Raw genomic sequence first — 19,428 nt, forward strand, 5'->3', positions numbered from 1 at the left:
AGAGGAAAGTGCAGGGGGAGAGAAGAAAGCCAACGGAAAGTGGGGTGATGAGTGGTTTCCGTGTGGATAACTGGGGCTCAGTCCTGCCACACCAAATATATGACAAAAACTCTACTGTCTCTAAAAGCCCCTGTCCATAAAAATGTCTCAGTATCAATAGAATTCTTTGAGCTCAAAAATTATCAAAGTACTTTTATTTTTATTTAAGTTGATTGTAAACCTTATGCAGAACAGTTATTTAAAAAACTTAAAGATGGTTTAGCTCTTGAAGGGGTCTGTAAAAGATGACACGGGAGCTAAATGCAGCCCTCCACCTGCTTTTGTAAGTTACGTTTATTGGAACACCACCTCATTCATCCCCTTATGTGTTATCTATGGCTGCTTTCCTGCTAAACCAGGTTAAGTCACTGGGACGGAAACTGGCCCACAGGGCCTCAAATATGTGCCATCTGGCCTTTTACATTAAAAGTCTGTCTAGTTGTGCTTAGAGAACAAAGCCTGAGTTCTAGGAAGAGAAAATGGTGAGTCTGTTTTAGGTCGCACGTGACTGAGATCATTGGCAGCCAGTGTGACTGTTGTACCAACACTGTCCCCACGCTAGCCATGCTTTATGATTCCTTACAATTATCTAAACATGTTTTTTTGTTTTGTTTTGTTTTGTTTTTACATCCACACAGACTGGTTTCTTGCTTAGATGATTAATAAAACAATTTTACAACAAGAAAGTACTCTTTTTATATGGAGTGTCAGAAAACAAAAGAAATCTGCCACTTTTGATAGAAACCTGAGTATAGTTAAGTTTGGCATTATAGGAAACCCTCCGTTGTATTTTGATTAGTCAAATAACCAAAGTTTGTGTTTATTTCAGAAACTTGCAAATTTTGTTTACTTGTTGAAATAGATAAACCATTTTGTAGTTAGGTCCTAAATTTTAAAAGTACTTTTTAAGACCAAATTATATGCTTCAAATTCATAGTCTCCCTTTAACCCAATGGTTCTCAGGCCTAGCTCTTCACCAGAATCACTCAGGGGAATGATTCAACCCTGATGTCCAGGCCTACTAAATCAGGATGTCTGGGGACAGAGTCCCAGTACAGTATTTTTAATATTTTCCTGTTTTGTTGTTTTGTTTTGTTTTTCCTAAAATGTAGATGAGTTTGAGCCCACTGCGTTAATTAGAACTAATTGCCATCACAAAGGAGGGCTTACATGGTTATTATTTCCACATATATGAACAATTAGATGACACGAGCGAAGGTTGGGTATTTTAAAAGGTGTGTGAGCGGGAGAAAGGAGGGAGAGAAGAGACAAGGTGCCGGTGCTGCAGGAGCCAAAGGAGGAAGCCACCATCCATACAAACCACCCCAGTCTGCTCAAAGAAGGGAGGAAAGTTCTAACCACATTCTAACCTGGCTGGGAGTTGTAGCCCCACCCCACGCCAACCTGGGAGTCAACCTTGCCCCCAGGACCTTGGAGTCTTCTCTTCTGATTGTAATGTATAAAACAAGATGGAAAAAACCATCATTCTCAGGAGCATCACCCTCAGTGCTTTGAGATTTTGCTTCCTGGCAATTGTTGACAATTTGGCTCAAATAAAAATTATTTACAGGTTTGAATGTTTCTTATGTTAACACTAGATTACTTTAAAAAGCCATCTTCTGCCGAAACCAGTTTGGCTCAATAGATAGAGTGTTGGCCTGCAGACTGAAGGGTCCCGGGTTCGATTCCGGTCAAGGGCATGTACCTTGGTTGCAGACACGTCCCCAGTAGGGGGTGTGCAGGAGGCAGCTGGTCGATGATTCTCTCTCATCGATGTTTTGCTCTATCACTCTCTCTTCCTCTCTGTAAAAAATCAATAAAATATATTTAAAAAAATAAATAAAAAGCCATCTTCTTAACTGGGGGAATTAAAGTTTTACTAGCCTACGTATGTTTGTTTAATATTTTTTGTCACTTTGAATGAATAGTGTAATACTGTTTTATAATAATAGTAATGATATATGATCTTTTGGTAAAATAAGTTGGACAATTTTGCCAGGGTTTAAAATTTTAAGAAAGTTTTATTTTATTTTATTTTAAATATATGTTTTAATGATTTTAAAGAGGAAGAGAGAGATAGAAGCATCAATGATGTGCCGGAGGCTAAAGCAAAGGGCAGTTAGCATAAAAGTGCAGAAGAGACATTGGAAGGCCAATGGACTTTGATATTCAGGAGGGCTGAATACCAGCACGACCAAATAAATTCCTGGAAATGGGGGCAGGCTGCCAGGAAATTCCAAAAACAGACAGGCTGGGAGGTCACAGATCAGTGGGGGAGGGACTGAGGACTTTAAGAAAAAGGGTTGTGTTGACCACAAGTCTGAGCAACTGATTGGGCACAGCTGACAAACAGCTGTGACTAGAAATTCGTGGGGAGCGGGGGGGAATAGAGGAGGGAGGTCCCCTCAGCCAGCCTGCCTCCTCTGGCAGCCTGGGAGCCCTCAGGGGATGTCCAACATCCTTAGTGCTGCTGAGGAGGCTGGAGAGGCTCAGGGCTTTGGGTTGAGGGGCTCCCCCTGTGGGAGCAGACTGACCACCAGGGGGCAGCTTCTGCATTGAGCTTCTGACCCCTGGTGGTCAGTGCACATCATAGGAACCAGTCATTTGCCATCCAGTCAATTTGCATATTAGCCTTTTATTATATAGGATACCCTAGAAATCTATGTGACCTTATTAACCAATGTCACTCCAATAAATTTGATTTAAAAACTATAGTTATGTCAGCAAGCACTTGGCCAATGCCCAACAACCATCTTCTCCTGTAATGATTCTGTTTGGACTTGTCTGAATTCAACTCTGCCTGCCCTCCAACCTCCATAAGGAGGGCAGGACCGCATCCTTTAACAGGACTGGGTGTACCCTGCATTCCCTGGGTCTCTTGGGCCCAACAGTTAGGGGATGCCTACAACCCGCCTATGCGCCCAGGACCCACGTGAGTTGCGGAAAAGGGATTTGCTGATCTATCACTTTAACTCGCCTGGAAGCAAGGTCCAGAGGTGGAGCCCCACGCCTGCTGGGGTGGTCCCCGCTCCACAGCCCAGCAGCTGGCCCAGCTGGTCCCCGCCCCTTCGCACTTGTACTCTTCCCTCCCCTGCTGCCCCTTCCAGGCTAGAGGACCTTCAGCAAGTTCACGCCCTGCGCGTCACCCTATCCAAACCCCGCCCCCTGCAATTCCAGGCCCCGCCCCCTGCACTTGCAGGCTCCGCCCCCGCGTGCTGGCCACCTTCGCTCCTGGGCTGCCCCTGCTCCCGCCTCCACCCGCTGGGGCGGCCTTGGAGCTGCGCTGCGAGTCCTCCAGCGAACATGGCGCTCCGAGCCGCACGGACCGTGCGGGCCGCGGCCTGCAGCCTGCGCGCCGCGTGGGCGCCCGCTACGCCCTGCCCGCCGCGGCCCTGGGGCCTGAGGGCGGGCGCCATCCGGACGCTGCGCACCGGTCCCAGTCTGCTGTTGGGTAAGCACGAGTGGGCACGTGGGTTAAGCGGGGCTGCTTCGGGGTGGGGTTGAGCCGGGACGCCTCCCTTCCCCGCCCTGATCCTTACATCAAGTTCCGGGTGCTGATCTCACGGGTCGAGCCGAGCGACTTGCACTTATTTTATCGCTGGGATCTCTAACTGTGCAGCCCCTCCTCCCCTCCCTAAGTGGCGCGGCCGACGCCGCAGCCTTTGTCCTGCAGGTTAGGGGGGTGGGGGTGGGGGGGTGCGGGGTGTTGGAGCCCGCTAGATCACCCCGTCCTGGCCGGGAGTCTGCCGCTAGCTCCTGGAGAATCAGGCTAGTGGCCCTAAGCTTCTTCGTGACCTTAGGTTATCACTCACTTGTGGACCCTAAAAGTGGAGACAAATAATAGGCGTTTAGTTTGCTCCACGGATCATATCAATGAGAACTCTAAGTAAAGGCAAAGCAAGAGCACTTATTGAAGTGAAAGCACTGGATCTAGATTTTTACTAGTTATAGCAAGCAAAACTTTGAGTCAGTTTCCCTCATCAGGAAAATGGAAATGATAGTCTTACTTCACAGAGTTGTTAGGAGGGTGAAATAATAGTAATATAACTGTTGTACATAATGCCTGGCACATAGTAAGTACTTGATGTTATTACATTTTAGTTCATAGGATCAAAAAGCAAAAAATGGACCGATATTAATGTATTTTGTCTGCCTAGTGACTTTGAAAGAAGGGAAATACAAACCTTACTTAGATTACTCAAAACACCTAATTATGTGAGGCTCAAAGCTCAGTAAGAAAGTAATTATTTACATAATCTCCTGTCCACTTTTTTCCTGTGGTGCCAAGGGTTAAAGAATTGTACTAATCATTGAACCTAAATGGCCTGGTCTAGAAAAAAGGCTTAAATGGACTTAAAGTCAAGTGGACGTTGGCACATTTATTTAGCTTCGCAATGCGGCTGCCTCTTCCTCTAAACTTTTGCTTGTTCAAGTTACTAAATTGAATGTGAGAGCCATCTTAAGATTATCTTTACAATAGGTAAGATGGCAAGGCCAAAACCAGGACAATGGTCTCAGAGAAGGCATATTTATAGTTCTACAGCCTTTTAAAAAGTATGTTAGTTTTTTATACTCTGGTTTCTCTTCAGATCGTACAAATCTTTCGCCTTTTAAAAAGTATGTTAGTTTTAAACAACCCGTTCTAAGGTTGTAAGAGAATGATAGGGAGAACTCAGTGTTGTAGCCAAATAATTACATACTAGATACTTTGCTTAAAATCCCTTTTACTTAAATTTTTAAAAATGTCTTAGCTCCAACTTTTAAGAGTTTACTAAATTGTTTAGAAATGAGAGTACAAATAAAATAAACGCTGTACTTGCTTGTTTTGTACTTATAATTTATCTTCCTGGGGAAAATTGGTAAGTGGGCTTATGTCTGTAGTATGTTATGTTCTGTGAATGTGTTTAGGGATATGGAGGGAGGAGAATAGTGCAGAGTGCTATAGGAACGTGCAGGATGGGCCCAGGAGCCCAGTCTTAAAGGGCTAGACTAGGCTTGTGGCAGGAAAGAGCTTCCAAACTGAACTATGAAATACTCAAGAAAAAAGTGAAAGGTGGGGACAGTGTTGCAGTCAGAACATCAAGTATAAACCTTAAACTTTTTAAAAAAATCCTCACTGAAGGAATGAAGATATTTTTTCCATTGACTATTACAGAGAGTGGAAGGGATGGCAGGGAGAAAGAGACATCCATTGGCTGCCTCCCAAACTCAAGCTCCTACTGGGGCCAGGTATTGAACCTGCAACTGAGGTACGTGCCCTTAACTGAGAAGCGAACCCAAGACCCTTCAATCAGTGGGCCAACGCTCTACCTACCTACCCTGTTTCCCCGAAAATAAGACAGTGTCTTATATTAATTTTTGTTCCCAAAGATGCGCTAGGTCTTATTTTCAGGGGATGTCTTATTTTTCCATGAAGAATACAGTACACATTTGTTGTTAAATAAAAATAAAGGAAAGTTATTACCTGTATACGGTACGGTAGTAAGATAGTTGTCAACACAAACCAGACAAACTGAATCCTACAGTATCAAGAATTTACTCATTTATTCAATGACAATCATGTCATCATCTTCTGGAACATCATCATAACAATCCAATTCCTGAATTTCCTCGTGAATTTCTTGTGACTCCATTTCTTTCAGAATCAGTGGACCAAATCTCTCATGTTTAGCCTAGGGGGGCCTTAGTTTTGGGGGGGATGCCTTATATTTCACTCAGAAAGAAACCTGTAAGTAGGTCTTATTTTCAGAGGATGTCTTATTTTCTGGGAAACACGGTAGCAACATCAATAGGCCAAATCTTAAGCTTTTAAATAGAAGGATTAGATTGATCTAAAAGCATTCAGTTATTTGAAGTGGAACAAAGCAAAGCAAATTCCTTTGTCACAGATTTTGCAACTTTTCCCACTGAAGAATACAAAATAAAAGTTTTTTAATGCTAAGGGGAAAAGAAAGGAATAAGCTATACTTTTTTTAGATTCTGTTGCACTTCAGAGGTGTATTTGGGTAAGGGGAAGAGTGAACCAGCATGGCTTACTTTAAAATAATATTAGAATTAATGAACCATTTCCCAATTCACTTCTGATATATTATTTTTGGAAAAAATACTTCATTTTGGAAAGTAATATATATGTAAGTTAGTATATACTTTTTAAAAAATTACTTATTTCTTGCCGAAGCCGGTTTGGCTCAGTTGTAGAGCGTCGGTCTGCGGACTGAAAGGTCCCAGGTTCGATTCCGGTCAAGGGCATGTACCTTGGTTGCGGGCACATCCCCAGTGGGGGGTGTGCAGGAGGCAGCTGGTGGATGTTTCTCTCTCATCGACGTTTCTGGCTCTCTGTCTCTCTCCCTTCCTCTCTGTGAAAAATCAATAAAATATATATTAAAAAAAATTACTTATTTCTTAAAGCAAGTACTTTTAACATTAAACCCTAAATAATTTTTTTTCATATCTCTTAAATTTTGGTCAGACTTTCTTCCAGGAATTGTTGAATATATGACCATATCTTTTTTTTTTTTTTTAATAAACTTTTTAAATTGATTTTCCAGAGGAAGGGAGAGGGATAGAAAGATTGAAACATTGAGGATGAGAGAGAATCATTGATTGGCTGCTTTCTGCACCCTCCACACTGGGGATCGAGCCTGCAAACCTGACATGTGTCCTTGACCAGAATCGAACACAGTACCCTTCAGTCCACAGGCCAACACTCTATCCACTGAGCCAAACCAGCTAGGGCGACCATATCTTTGAAGAGAAACTCATAAAGAAAGCCAAGCCCTAAATGGTTTGGCTCAGTGTATAGAGAATCAACCTGTGGACCGAATGGTCCATCTCTCTCTTCCTCTTCCTTCCTCTTTGAAATCAATAAAAATGTATTTAAAAAAAAAAAAGAAAGCCAAGGGCTAACCTGTTCAATGAAAGATCAATAAAACTTGATTTTCCAACTGTTCAAGGCTCTGAGGTAACTGTTGAGTTTTCTTATAGTTTGCTTCTTTAAATGATGTTAGCTTATTTCTTTCACACAGGCCTGAATTCCATTAAAATGGAATTTTAAGAACTTTTTTAAGTTGTAATTTATTATGTCAATTTCATTCCTATAAGATTCCACTTTGCCTGCAAGCAACCAAGTTGCAGGGAAGCTGTCATAGGTCAACTCTAAAAAGGCACGTTATTTTTTATCTTAAATAATTTATGAGTAGTCTGTGATCATTCCAAAACTTCATCACTCCAAATCTGTCTTCAGAAGGACAGACTTTTCCGCAAGACAGATCAATTAGTAGATAATGATACATTTGAAATATCCTCAGATTTCTTGTGCTTGATTTAGACCAAGTAAGGTTAGAGCAGATAATCAAATCTCCAAAAGATGCGTAAGGTGTTCACATCAAGCTATCTTTGTCTAAGTGATAGCACTGTTAAGATGTACCATCTAGTAGCGATCATTTCTTCCAGGGCATGTACTATTGAAAGGCAATGTCAATAAGTCAGACCAAATACTGGAAAAGTTTTGTCTTTTGACAGCATTAATATAAAAAATGCATTATAAGAAGTGATGCTACTGCTTTTCTGAAATATTGGTCTTCTATTTTAGTGCGTAAATTCACAGAGAAACATGAATGGATAACAACAGAAAATGGTATTGGAACAGTGGGAATCAGCAATTTTGCACAGGTATTGGATTGTCTCGAAATAGTTAAAATAGTCCTCTGTTACCTAAATTGGGTTGGCTCTGTCTTTTAAAATTTGTTTATTCTGCCCTTAGTATTTTGGGCCCTTTATAGGCCCATAGAGAAATACCAATAAGTGAAATAAGTGAAAAAACAATCTGGTTAGGGGAGTAGGTAGTGTTAGAGATATTGAAAGGTTAACATTTAAAATGGAAGGTCGGAAACAATCCTTATTCAAGAAAGAAATGTGTGTGTTTCATATTGGGGTAGTTAAGAAAAGAAGCAGCAAAAGGGTAGAGTGTTGATAGTGTTTTGTGGATACAGTGAAACACACATGGCCAGGGGAGATGAAGAGGGAAAAACCTAGATTGGCACAGATTACGCAGAGGAAAACCTTTTATTTAGCCTATCAATTTCTCTATTAACTCCCCTATTCCCACTGATCTCATATTTGAAATATTGTGTAAAAGAAAATGCAAAGTGTAATTCTTCTCAGAGGAGATTGTAATCTTTTGGAGGACATACGATTTGTTTTAAGGTGGATCTCTTGTGGGAAGTCCAGCTAGTGGCCTGTTTACTTGCAGGTCCTGAGCTAAGAATAATTTTGTGTTTTAAAGGGTTGTAAGGAAAAAAAAAACACAAAAAAATATAGCCTATCAAATGTAAAATTTGTACTACTATCTGAAATTCCAGGGGATTCAGTGTTTGGCTTGCTCCTATTTATTAGGAGGTTAATTTTATTTCTTAGAGTTTTTTTGTTTGTTTTTAGGAAGCTTTGGGAGATGTTGTTTATTGTAGTCTGCCTGAAATTGGGACAAAATTGAACAAGCAAGGTGAGTATTTTTCTTACCTTGGTTTGTCATCATTCATGCCATGAATTTTCTTTAACCTTTACCTTGAATAATAACTTTTTAAAAAAATCCTCACCAGAGGATATTTCTACTGATTTCAGAGAGATAGGAAGGGGGATAGTAGGTGGTAAGAGGGAGGGAAGGAGGAAAGAAGAGGGAGGAGGGAGAGAGAGACAGAGAGAAAGAGATTTATCAGTTGCCTCTCATATGCACCACTGGCCAGGGCTTGAATAACTTTTATGCACCCAGGATCAATAAGAGTGCTTTTCATTCAAGTAACAGAACATTTAAAAGAATGAGGAAGGGAGAGGGAGAGAAATAGCTATTGGTTGCCTCCCATACACACATCTCCACTAACTGAGGATCAAACATGCAACCTTGGCATGTGCCCTGACTGGGAGTTGAACTGGAAACCTTTGGAGCGTGGGACCAACAAAGCCACACAGACCAGGGCTAAGAATTTATATCTTATACTAATACAAATAGTCTGGACATAGATGAAGAGAGGATTGGTGGAGTGGCTCAGTGAAGGGCATGACCTCTTTCAGTATTTTTTTCTGCCTCTGTGTGTCACAGTTCACAACATCGCAGCAAAATCTTAGACACTGTCACATTTTCAAATGACAATGTCCAAAGGCAGGAAGAGACGGACAGGCTTTCATTTTTATTCTCTTACATCTCATTAGCCAGATGTGAGTTATATTTGCCACTCCTAGTTGTAAGGATGATGGCAAAGAGAATAATGAGCATTTTTAGACATTTAATTGAAGATAGGAAGAAGTAGAGGGAAATGGGTGTTAGTCTCTTTGCTCTCCACTCCACATATTCATATTGAGGCCTACTAAGTTTAAAAAGTAAAATCTGCTTTTCCGCCAAAACCAATTTGGCTCAGTGGATAGAACGTCGGCCTGCGGACTGAAGGGTCCCAGGTTCGATTCTGATCAAAGGCATGTACCTTGGTTGCGGGCACTGGGAGGTGTGCTGGAGGCAGCTGATCAGTGTTTCTAACTCTCTATCCCTCTCTCTTCCTCTCTGTAAAACATCAATAAAATATACATTTTTTAAAAAATCTGCTTTTCTTTGAGGTAGTAAAGCATATGAGCTAAAAGGGGTCAGAACCTGGTTTTCAAGCCTGGTCTCACAACATAATCGATGTGTGATTTTGAGTAACATACATAATCTAGGTCTCATCTGTGAGTTAGGGTAATAATAATAATATCTATTTCATAGAGTTATAAGGATTAAATGAAATCTAGCATAATGTAAGTATCTTTGACAGTACTGGCCATCTTTTTTTCTGCTTAAACTTTCCCCATCATTTATCTTGTTCGATATTTTTCTGCTTCCTGTCTCTCAACATCCTGGTTGGTCATATCCCTCTTTTTGAAGATCTTCCTAGAAACCATTTCTTTTCTTTTTTTTTTTTTAATATCTTTTATTGATTTTTTTACAGAGAGGAAGGGAGAGAGATAGAGAGCTAGAAACGTCGATGAGAGAGAAACATCGCCCAGCTGCCTCTTGCACACCCCCTACCGGGGATATGCCCGAAACCGATGTACATGCCCCTGACCGGAATCGAACCTGGGACCTTTCAGTCCGCAGACCGACGCTCTACTACTGAGCCAAACCGGTTTCGGCCCTAGAAACCATTTCTGATGTCATAATAAAACCCTCAGTTTGATTAATAATCTTTTTTTTCTATATATCAACACATAGTTCTCATTTTCTCAACTTCTTTTATTTATTGTGTACCCACTCTGCTACTCAAGCAGACCATAAATTTTTTTGAACATCTCTTTATAGTGTGTGTCATGAGCCTTTTTGTGCATTAAAAATTCAATTTATATAAATATGCTGGTAATATCCTTAAACTTAAAAATTCCTTCTTTAAACTTTCTACAAAATGTATTTTTAAATTGATATAGTGAAAATACATAGATCTTAAGTATACAATCCAATGACATACTGCATGAATCTTCCCAATTGAAACCCTTCTCAGTAGACAACCTCTTCTAATTTATGTCCCCATAGATAAGTTTTGCCCATTCTTCAACTTTTTAAAAGGAATCACACAGTATGTATTATGTCTGATTTCTTTTATCCAATGTCATGATTTTTGATATTCATTCATGTTGATCAGTTGTTGTTGTTTTTTTATTGATTTCAGAGAGGAAGGGAGAGAGAGAGAGAGAGAAACGTCAATGATGAGAGAGAATCACTGATTGGCTGCCACCTATGTACCACCCACTGGGGATCAAACCCTCAACATGACATGTGCCCTGACTGAGAATTGAATAGTAACCTTCTGGTTCAAAGGTTGACGCTCAACCACTCAGCTACTCCAGCTGGGCAGTAGTTCAATTTTTAGTTGCTAAAGAGTGACTCACTGTATGAATAGCCACATTTTTATCCTTTTTCCTGTTGATGGATTTTTGTGTTATTTCTAGTTGGGAGTTGCTATGAATAAAGCTACTATAAACTGTTTTGTATAAGTCTCTTTTTGTGAATATATGTCCTCACTTCTCTTGGGTAAGTACATACAGGAGTAGTATTTCTGGCCCATAGTGTAGGTATATGTTTAACTTAATAAGAAACTGCCAAGCAGTTTTCTGTGTTTGTACCATTTTACATTCTCATCAACAATATGAGACTCAGTTTTCCAGAAGCTATAGATCTTATTGTGGTTTAAACTTGAATTTCCTTAGGAACATTATCGTTGAGCAACTTTGTGCTTTTTACTAACATCTTTTTTATTTTATTTTAATATATTTTATTGATTTTTTACAGAGAGGAAGAGAGAGGGATAGAGAGTTAGAAACATCAATGAGAGAATCATCGATCAACTGCCTCTTGCACACCCCCTACTGGGGATATGCCCACAACCAACATACATGCCCTTGACAGGAATCGAACCTGGTACCTTTCAGTCCGCAGGCCGACGCTCTATCCACTGAGCCAAACCGGTTTTGGCTTTACTGACATCTTTATTTGTGAAATCTCTAGTCAAGTCTTTTACCAATTCGTGGTGTTTGGTTTTTTTTTTTGTGTGTGTGTGTGTGTGTGTGTTTACTATTGACTTTTAGGCATTCTTTTTGTTTGTTTGTTTATCCTCATAGGAGGATATTTTTCCATTTATTTTAGAGAGAATGGGAGGGAGGGTGGGAAGGAGAGAAAGAGGCAGAGACAAAAGCATTGATGTGAGAGAAACATCACTTGATAGCCTACTGCATGTGCCCCAATTGGAGCCAGGAATCGAACCTGAGATCTTTAACAATTCTAACCACTGAGCAACACTGGCCAGAGCTAGGCATTCTTTATATATTCTAGATACAAATTCTTTACCAGATATATATTTTGTAAATATTTTGCCATAGCTTGTGGTTTTACCTTTTCATTTATTTATTTTTCATGAAAAAGTTTTTTAAAATATATTTTTTATTAGTTTTAGAGAGGAAGGGAGAGAGATAGAAATATCAAGGATAAGAGAGAATCATTGATCAGCTGCCTCCTGCATGCCCTTTACTGGGGATTGAGCCTGCAGCCCAGGAATGTGACCTCCCGGTTCATAGGTCGATGCTCAACCACTGTGCCATGCTGGGAGTGTTCTGATTACTGCTTCTATTCATCAGTTGTTATTGGCCTTTTCACGTTTTCTGATTCTTCCTGATTCGGTTTTGGAAGACTGTTTTTTGGGGAAGTTGTCCATGTCATCCATATCATCCAATTTGTTGGCATATAGTTGTTCATAGTATTTTCTTTTCTTTTTTTTAAAATATATTTTATTGATTTTTTACAGAGAGGAAGAGAGAAAGGAATACAGAGTTAGAAACATCGATGAGAGAGAATCATCGATCAGCTGCCTCCTGCACACCCCCTACCGGGGATGTGCCCGCAACTCATGTACATGCCCTTGGCCGGAATCGAACCCGGGACCCTTCAGTCCCCAAGCCGACACTCTATCCATTGAGCCAAACCAGTCTCGGCGCATAGTATTTTCTTACAATCCTTTCTATTAATATTTCTCTGGTGCCAATTGTTACTTCACTGCTTTCATTTCTGATTTTACTTATTTGGGTCCTCTGTTTCTTGATGAGCCTGGCTAAAGGTAACATCAATCTTGTATATCCTTTCAAAGAACCAGCTCTTAGTTTCATTGTTCTTTTCTGTTATTTTTCCAGTCTCTATGCCATTTATTTCTGCTCTAAACTTTATTATTTCCTTCCTTCTACTTACTCTGGGCTTTTCTGGTTGTTCTTTCTAATTCTTTAAGCTGTAGATAGTTTATTATTAATTTTTGTTGTTTTTTGAAATAGACCTAGAATGCTATGAACTTCCCTCTCAGGGCTGCTTTTGTTATGTCCCAGAAATTTTGCATTGTTGTACGTTCGTTTTAATTTGTTTCCAGGAAGTTTTTAATTTCTTTCTTGCTCTCATTGGTATCCCATTCATTGTTTAATAAATGTTAGCCTCCATGTACAATATTTGAAAGTTTTTTAGTGTTTTTACTGTAGTTGATTTCTAATTTCATTCCATTATGATCTGAGAAGATGCTTGATGTGATTTCAATCTTCTTGAATTTGTATAGACTTTTTTTGTGTCCTATGGTCTATCTTTGAGAATGTGCATCACCCATATGCACTTGAGTAGAGTGTATATTCTGCAGTTTTGGGGTGAAATATTCTATAAATGTCAGTTAAATCCATCTGATCCAGTGTATCCTTTAAAGTTACTATTTCCTTGTTAATTTTTTTTTGTCTAAAAATCTATCCAGTAGTCATTGGGATGTGAAAGTCCCCTACTATTACTATATTGCTGTTGATATCTCCCTTAAAGTCTTCCAGAAGGTTTTTTTTTTGTTTGTTTGTTTGTTTGTTTAAGTATTTAGATGCTCCTATGTTGGGTGCATGTTTATCAGGGTTAAATCCTCTTGATGGACTGATACCTTTAGTTTTAAGTAGTGACTTAGATAGTCTCTTGTAGTGGCTTGCTCGTTTCCATTTGCATGGAAAATTTCCATTCCTTCACTCTCATCCTGAGTTTTTGTTTTGAGGTGGGTCTCTTGTAGGCAGCATAATTGGGTCATGTTTTTGTATCCATTCAGCTATCCTCTGTTTTTTTATTGGAGCATTTAATCCATTTACATTAAGGTTATTATTGACTAGAGGTCTGGTGAATGGATTTTTGCACATTGAAAAGAAATTAATTAGAAGGTGGCCGGCAGGGGGATTGGGTGAGACGGGCCAGACATGCCCTGGAGCCAACCTCCTGAGGCCCCCTCCCCACCGGTGACACCTGGAATGGTGCTGGGGCTGGAAGGGTGTCTGAGGAGTGAGCGTGGTCCCTCAGCCTGGCCTGCAGGGATTGGGCCAAAATTGGAAGTCTGACATCCCCCAAGGGGTTCTGGAGTGCAAGAGGGCACTCTGCAAAGTTGCTGTCGCTCAGCAGCTCTTGCATTGAGCGACTGCCCCCATGTGGTCAGTGTGTGTCATAGCTACCAGTTGAAGCTTCTTCCCCCTGGTGGTCATTGCACATAATAGTTATTGGTCAGACAGTCGCTTTAGCTCATATATATATATAGATGGGTATTTATATATTTGTTGCCATCTTAATTATTTATGCCTATGTTTCACTGTGTCTTTATTCTTCTTATTAAAGCAGGCCCTTTAGCATTTCAGGCAGTGCTGGTTTGGTGGTAATAAACTCCTTTTGCCTTTTTTTTGTCTGGGAAGCTCTTTATTTCACCATCTATTTTTGTAAATTGTATTTTTATTGATTTCAGAGAGGAAGGAAGAGGGAGAATGAGATAGAAACATCCATGATGAGAGAAAATCATTGATCACCTGCCTTCTGCTCGACTGGGGGTCAAGCCCACAACCCAGGCATGTGCCCTTGATCAGAAATGAACTTGGTTTCAAATCCTTGCTTTTCATTACTTTGAATACTTCATGTCATTCCCTTCTGGCCTGTAGAGTTTCTGATGAGAAAACATCTGACAGCCTTATGGTTGCTTTACTCTTGCTGCCTTTAAGATTTTCTCTTTGTCTTTAATTTTTGGCATTTTAATTAAGATGTGTCTGGGCATGGGCCTGTTTGGGTTCCTCTTGTTTGGGACTCTGTGCTTCCTGAACTTGTATGATCTTTTCTTTCACCATTTTAGGGAAGTTTTCTACCATTATTTTTTTTCAAACACATTCTCTATCCCTTGCTCCCTTTCTTCCCCTTCTGGTATATTTATTATGTGGATATAATTACATATGATGTTGTCCCACAGCTGTCCTGTTCTTTGTTTTTTTGGTTCTCTGAGTGATTTTTTTTCTATACTGTCTTCTAATTTACTGATCCAATCCTTGGCCTCCCCTAATCTACTGTGTGTTCCTTCCCTGTTCTTTACTAGTGCTGTGTCATTCTTCATATGTTTTCTCATGCTGTTAAGCATCTTTGCCATCATTATTCTCAACTCTATGTCTAATTTATTTTCTCCATTTCATTTAGCTCTTCCTCTGGAGAATTCTCTTATTCTTTCACTTGGAGCTTTTTTTTCCTTTCTTTTTTTTGTCTCCCTATTTTGGCTGCCTGTTTGGGTTTGTGACTATGTATTAGGTAGATCTGTTACGCCTCCCAGTCTTCATTGCAGAGCAGTGTATAAAGCTGTTTCTGACAAATTCATTAGGCAAAGACTCAAAGCCTCCAGAGACCCACCTCTGCCTGCAGACTGATTGTATAGTTAAGATGTTCTTTTTAAACAAAAGCTAAAGACATTAATCTCCTCCTAAGCACCATTTTAGCTATCCTATATAATAAAAAGCTAATATGCAAATTGTCCCCTTGGGAGTTCAACTGATCAGAAGTTCAACCTCTCACTATGATGTACACTGACCACCAGGGGGCAGTGCAGAAGGAAGGCCCCAGCCAGCAGCTGGAAGGCCCTGATTGGCCCTGATCATTGGCCAGGTCTAGAGCCCTAACCGTGTATGAATTTCATTCACCGGGCCTCTAGTATCCCAAATATTTGGTATGTATTCTCATCATTCACTTCAAATCACTGGATATTGTCTTATAGGTGTCTAAGGCTCTATTAATTTTTCAGCCTTTTTTAAAGGATATATTTTTATTGATTTCAGAGAGGAAGATAGAGGGAGAGAGATTGAAACATCAATGATGAGAATCATTAATTGGCTATCTCTTGCATACCCCTACTGGAGATCAACCTTGCAACCTGGGCACATGCCCTTCATAGGAATGGGACCTGGACCCTTCAGTCTGCAGGCCTGACGCTTTATCCACTGAGCCAAACCTGCTAGAGCCAGCTTTTTTTTTTTTTTTTTTTAAACTGTACTTTAGATTGGTTAGTTTCAGATTATCATTCTTCACGTTCACTGATCCTTTGTTTTACTATATCCAGTGTGCTGTTTATGCCATTGAGCGAATATTGTATTTTACATAGTTTACTTTCAGTTCTAAAAAGTCCAATTAAAAATTTCTATTTATTTATAAGTATTCCTCCATATGTTCACTTATTATGATCTTTTTAAAAAAGCCTTTAAATATGCTCATAATAGCTATTTATAGGTTCTCTGGTAATTCCATCAGGTGGATCTGTGGGTCATTTGGGGATCTTTCTGCTGACTACTTTTTCTCTTTTCCATCCTCCTATCTTTCTAGGAAACCCTCATTTTCCAGCAACATTGGCAGCCCCATACTTCATCCTTTGATCCTTCAAAGAAATAAAACTGGTTTTCTACTTGTGTTCTAATTACACTGTGGTCTTTGGATAGCGTGGTGTTATCAGTGTATGCATTGTATAAAAGAAGATCTCAGTTTGGGTCCCTTTCTCTCCCCTCTCCCCCAATCATTGACTCTCCTTTTGATTATCCTACAGATCCTTCACATATTTGTTTTTTTGGTGTATCTGTAGAAAGATTGATCTGAGGTACTTTACTGCTACTGGAATATTCTGAATTTTTATTTTTATTTTTTTCTGAGCCATAGTAAATTGAAAGAAGGTTTAGTTTTAGTGAACTCAAGCACTTCTGGTATTTGGATACATCACCATTTGTTTACTCTGTCTAAAAGAAATAGGTCTGCTTTATTGAGAATATTTGATACCCTTCTCATAGATAATACAAACATGACAAAATCTACAATTTTATTTTTAAATAAAGATACTTGGAATTTTATCATGATTGTACTTGAAATTTCCTATATTGGCATGTTCAGGTCATTAACTTTTAACATTTAATGTTTTCTTAATTTAGATGAGTTTGGTGCTTTGGAAAGTGTGAAAGCTGCTAGTGAACTCTATTCTCCTCTGTCAGGTGAAGTAACTGAAATTAATACAGCTCTTGTAGAAAATCCAGGACTTGTCAACAAATCTTGTTATGAAGACGGTAAGTTGTTAATCTAGAGTTAAAAGCAAAATTTAGCAGATTGTGACTGTATCTTTGCACTTTTTGGTACTAAATAGAGATGTTCTGCTTTTAATAAAGAAAGCACAGGTTAGCTGAATATCTAAGGTTATGTTTATTAAGATCTTTGTTGATAAAATAAAGCATATCCTTATTTTACAGGGTTCTCAGTAGCAAACACTTGCAAAGTATTTACTTCTTTAAGCATAAAGTATCTATATTATGATGTAGGTGATGACAGAATAATACTTATTTCATTAACTTTCTGTTTTCTCACATATTCATCTTTACAGTTACCCAGTGAGGTAGGCTAGCAACAATTTTCTCCATTTTGTAGAGGAAATAAGGGCCAGACAGGTATAATCTGTTAAAGTCACACATCCATAAATGGTAAAATTAGGATTAGGTTGTAGTTCTCTGTTGCCTGTCACCAAGCCCTTCTAACTCTCTACTTTCTATGTCCTTCACATCAGTAGTAAACAATGTTGGTGTTCCTCTTGCTAATGAAAGATATACCTGGTCTCTTTATACTTGGATGCCTATGTAAAGTCTTCAGTGTCATTTGTTGATGCTAATTACAATCTAACAGTTCTTAATCCACTATAGTGGAATCTATTCTAGTTTTAATCTTTTCGATAATGATATACAAGGATATTAATTTAATTCTAAATGCTAAAACTTAAAATTCCTTGAACAAATGGGTCACTGAGGTAAATAGTACTACATTAATTTTGAGGCACTAAAGAATTTATTTTAAAACAAGTGTTGGTAAGGATGTGGAGAAATGGGAATCCTATTGCAGTGTTTGTGGGAATGCAGATTGGAGCAGCCACCATGGAAAACAGTATAGAGGTTCCTCAAAAAATTAAAAATGGAACTACCTTATGACCCAACAATTGCACTTCTGGATATATAGCTGAAGAAACCCAAAATACTAATTCAAAAGAATATATGCACCCCTATGTTCATTGTACATTATTTACACAAGTGTCCATCAATAGATGAGTGGATAAAAAAGCTGTGGTACACATATACATTACTCTGCCATTAAAAAAAAAGAAAAGAAATCTTATTATTTGTGACAGCATTGATGGACCTAGAGGGTATTATGTTAAGTGAAATAAGTCAGGCAAAGAAAGACAAATACTATATGATTTTACTTATATGTATTGTAGAATTAACTAATAAAATAAGTGAACAAATAGAAACCAACTCATAGATACAGGGAACATACTGATGAAGAGAGGCATTTGGAGAGTTGGGTGGGAAAGTAAAGAGAAAAAGAAATACTAATTAGTGGTTACAAAACAGTCAACATAGAAAATATCGTTAATAATATTGTAATAATTGTGTATATGTAAGGTGGGTACTTGAAACATCGGGGCGAGTTCCCTATATAAAGCATATGATTGTCTAACCACTATGCTGTGCATCTAAAACAAATAAAAAATAATATTAAATATAAGCTAATTCAAAATAAAACCATTTTACATTTTTTAATGAATTTACTTTAACTCTTTAAAAAGGAAATTTGGAATATAAGATACTTTTCTTTGGTTGCAGGTTGGCTGATCAAGATGACACTGAGTAACCCTTCAGAACTAGATGAACTAATGAGTGAAGAAGCATATGAGAAATACATAAAATCTATTGAGGAGTGAAAATGGAACCCACCTAAATAAAGTAGTCTGAAACAACTTATCTAGCATAGTTGTCTTAAATTAGTGGTGGATAAAAGATTTAATAATTCCAATGAAAAAAGAAACTACAACAATGCTACTGGATGAAAATACCCCTTAACCATCTAATGATGGCAGATAAATACAATGTGCATCTTTCCATAACACCATATGGTTTTTAGGCTAGGCTACAGTTATAAAATTCAGAATTTCTGAAATTATCTATGGTAAAATCTAGTAATAAAAATTATATGTTTCAAGGATAACATTGTTATCTTAAGCCTATGTAATACTGTAACTTGCTTACATTGGTCTTTGGATTTGGGTCAAAATACTTAATGATCTTTCCATTGGAAATAACAGGCAGTAGAGAAAAGTTGTTGTTATGATGTCAGATGATGAACAACACTGTCTTAATCTAGCAATATACTGAGTTTGCTGGTGCTATTTTTATACCCTGAAGTAGCAGCCTCGCAGGAAAATAAGAAAGTTTAATAATAAAACATTCAACTTCCTTAATGTTTTTTGTTTTGCTGTTAATATATCATTTTGTGATTATGCCAGTATTTGTGAAGATGTGAATTTTAACTTACTGAAAGTTTTTGTTTTAAGGTAATTGAAGCCATAACAATGAAAGGTTCCAAGAAAATGTTTCCTTTTAGTCATTCATAAATGTGATTTTTCTTAAGCAAAAATCTAATTGTCTGATAATATTAATTACCTTTTGGTCACCTTTAATATCATGAAAAAGAAATCACTGGATACTGTTTTTCTGTCATGCTAACTT

General features: G+C 38.6%; 1 protein-coding gene across 1 annotated transcript; it reads left to right on the top strand.

The window, feature by feature from the left end:
- The first annotated feature begins 3,237 nt into the window (after positions 1–3,237).
- On the top strand, positions 3,238–19,155 carry GCSH (glycine cleavage system protein H). The gene is made up of 5 exons (XM_036441357.2): positions 3,238–3,490; positions 7,631–7,710; positions 8,476–8,539; positions 16,813–16,944; positions 18,526–19,155. Exons 1-5 carry the CDS (start codon positions 3,343–3,345, stop codon positions 18,621–18,623), a joined length of 522 nt encoding a protein of 173 aa, XP_036297250.1. The 5' UTR covers positions 3,238–3,342; the 3' UTR covers positions 18,624–19,155.
- Positions 19,156–19,428: the final 273 nt, after the last annotated feature.

Source organism: Pipistrellus kuhlii, unplaced genomic scaffold (genome assembly GCF_014108245.1).
Source record: "Pipistrellus kuhlii isolate mPipKuh1 unplaced genomic scaffold, mPipKuh1.p scaffold_m20_p_17, whole genome shotgun sequence".
Classification (NCBI taxonomy): domain Eukaryota; kingdom Metazoa; phylum Chordata; class Mammalia; order Chiroptera; family Vespertilionidae; genus Pipistrellus; species Pipistrellus kuhlii.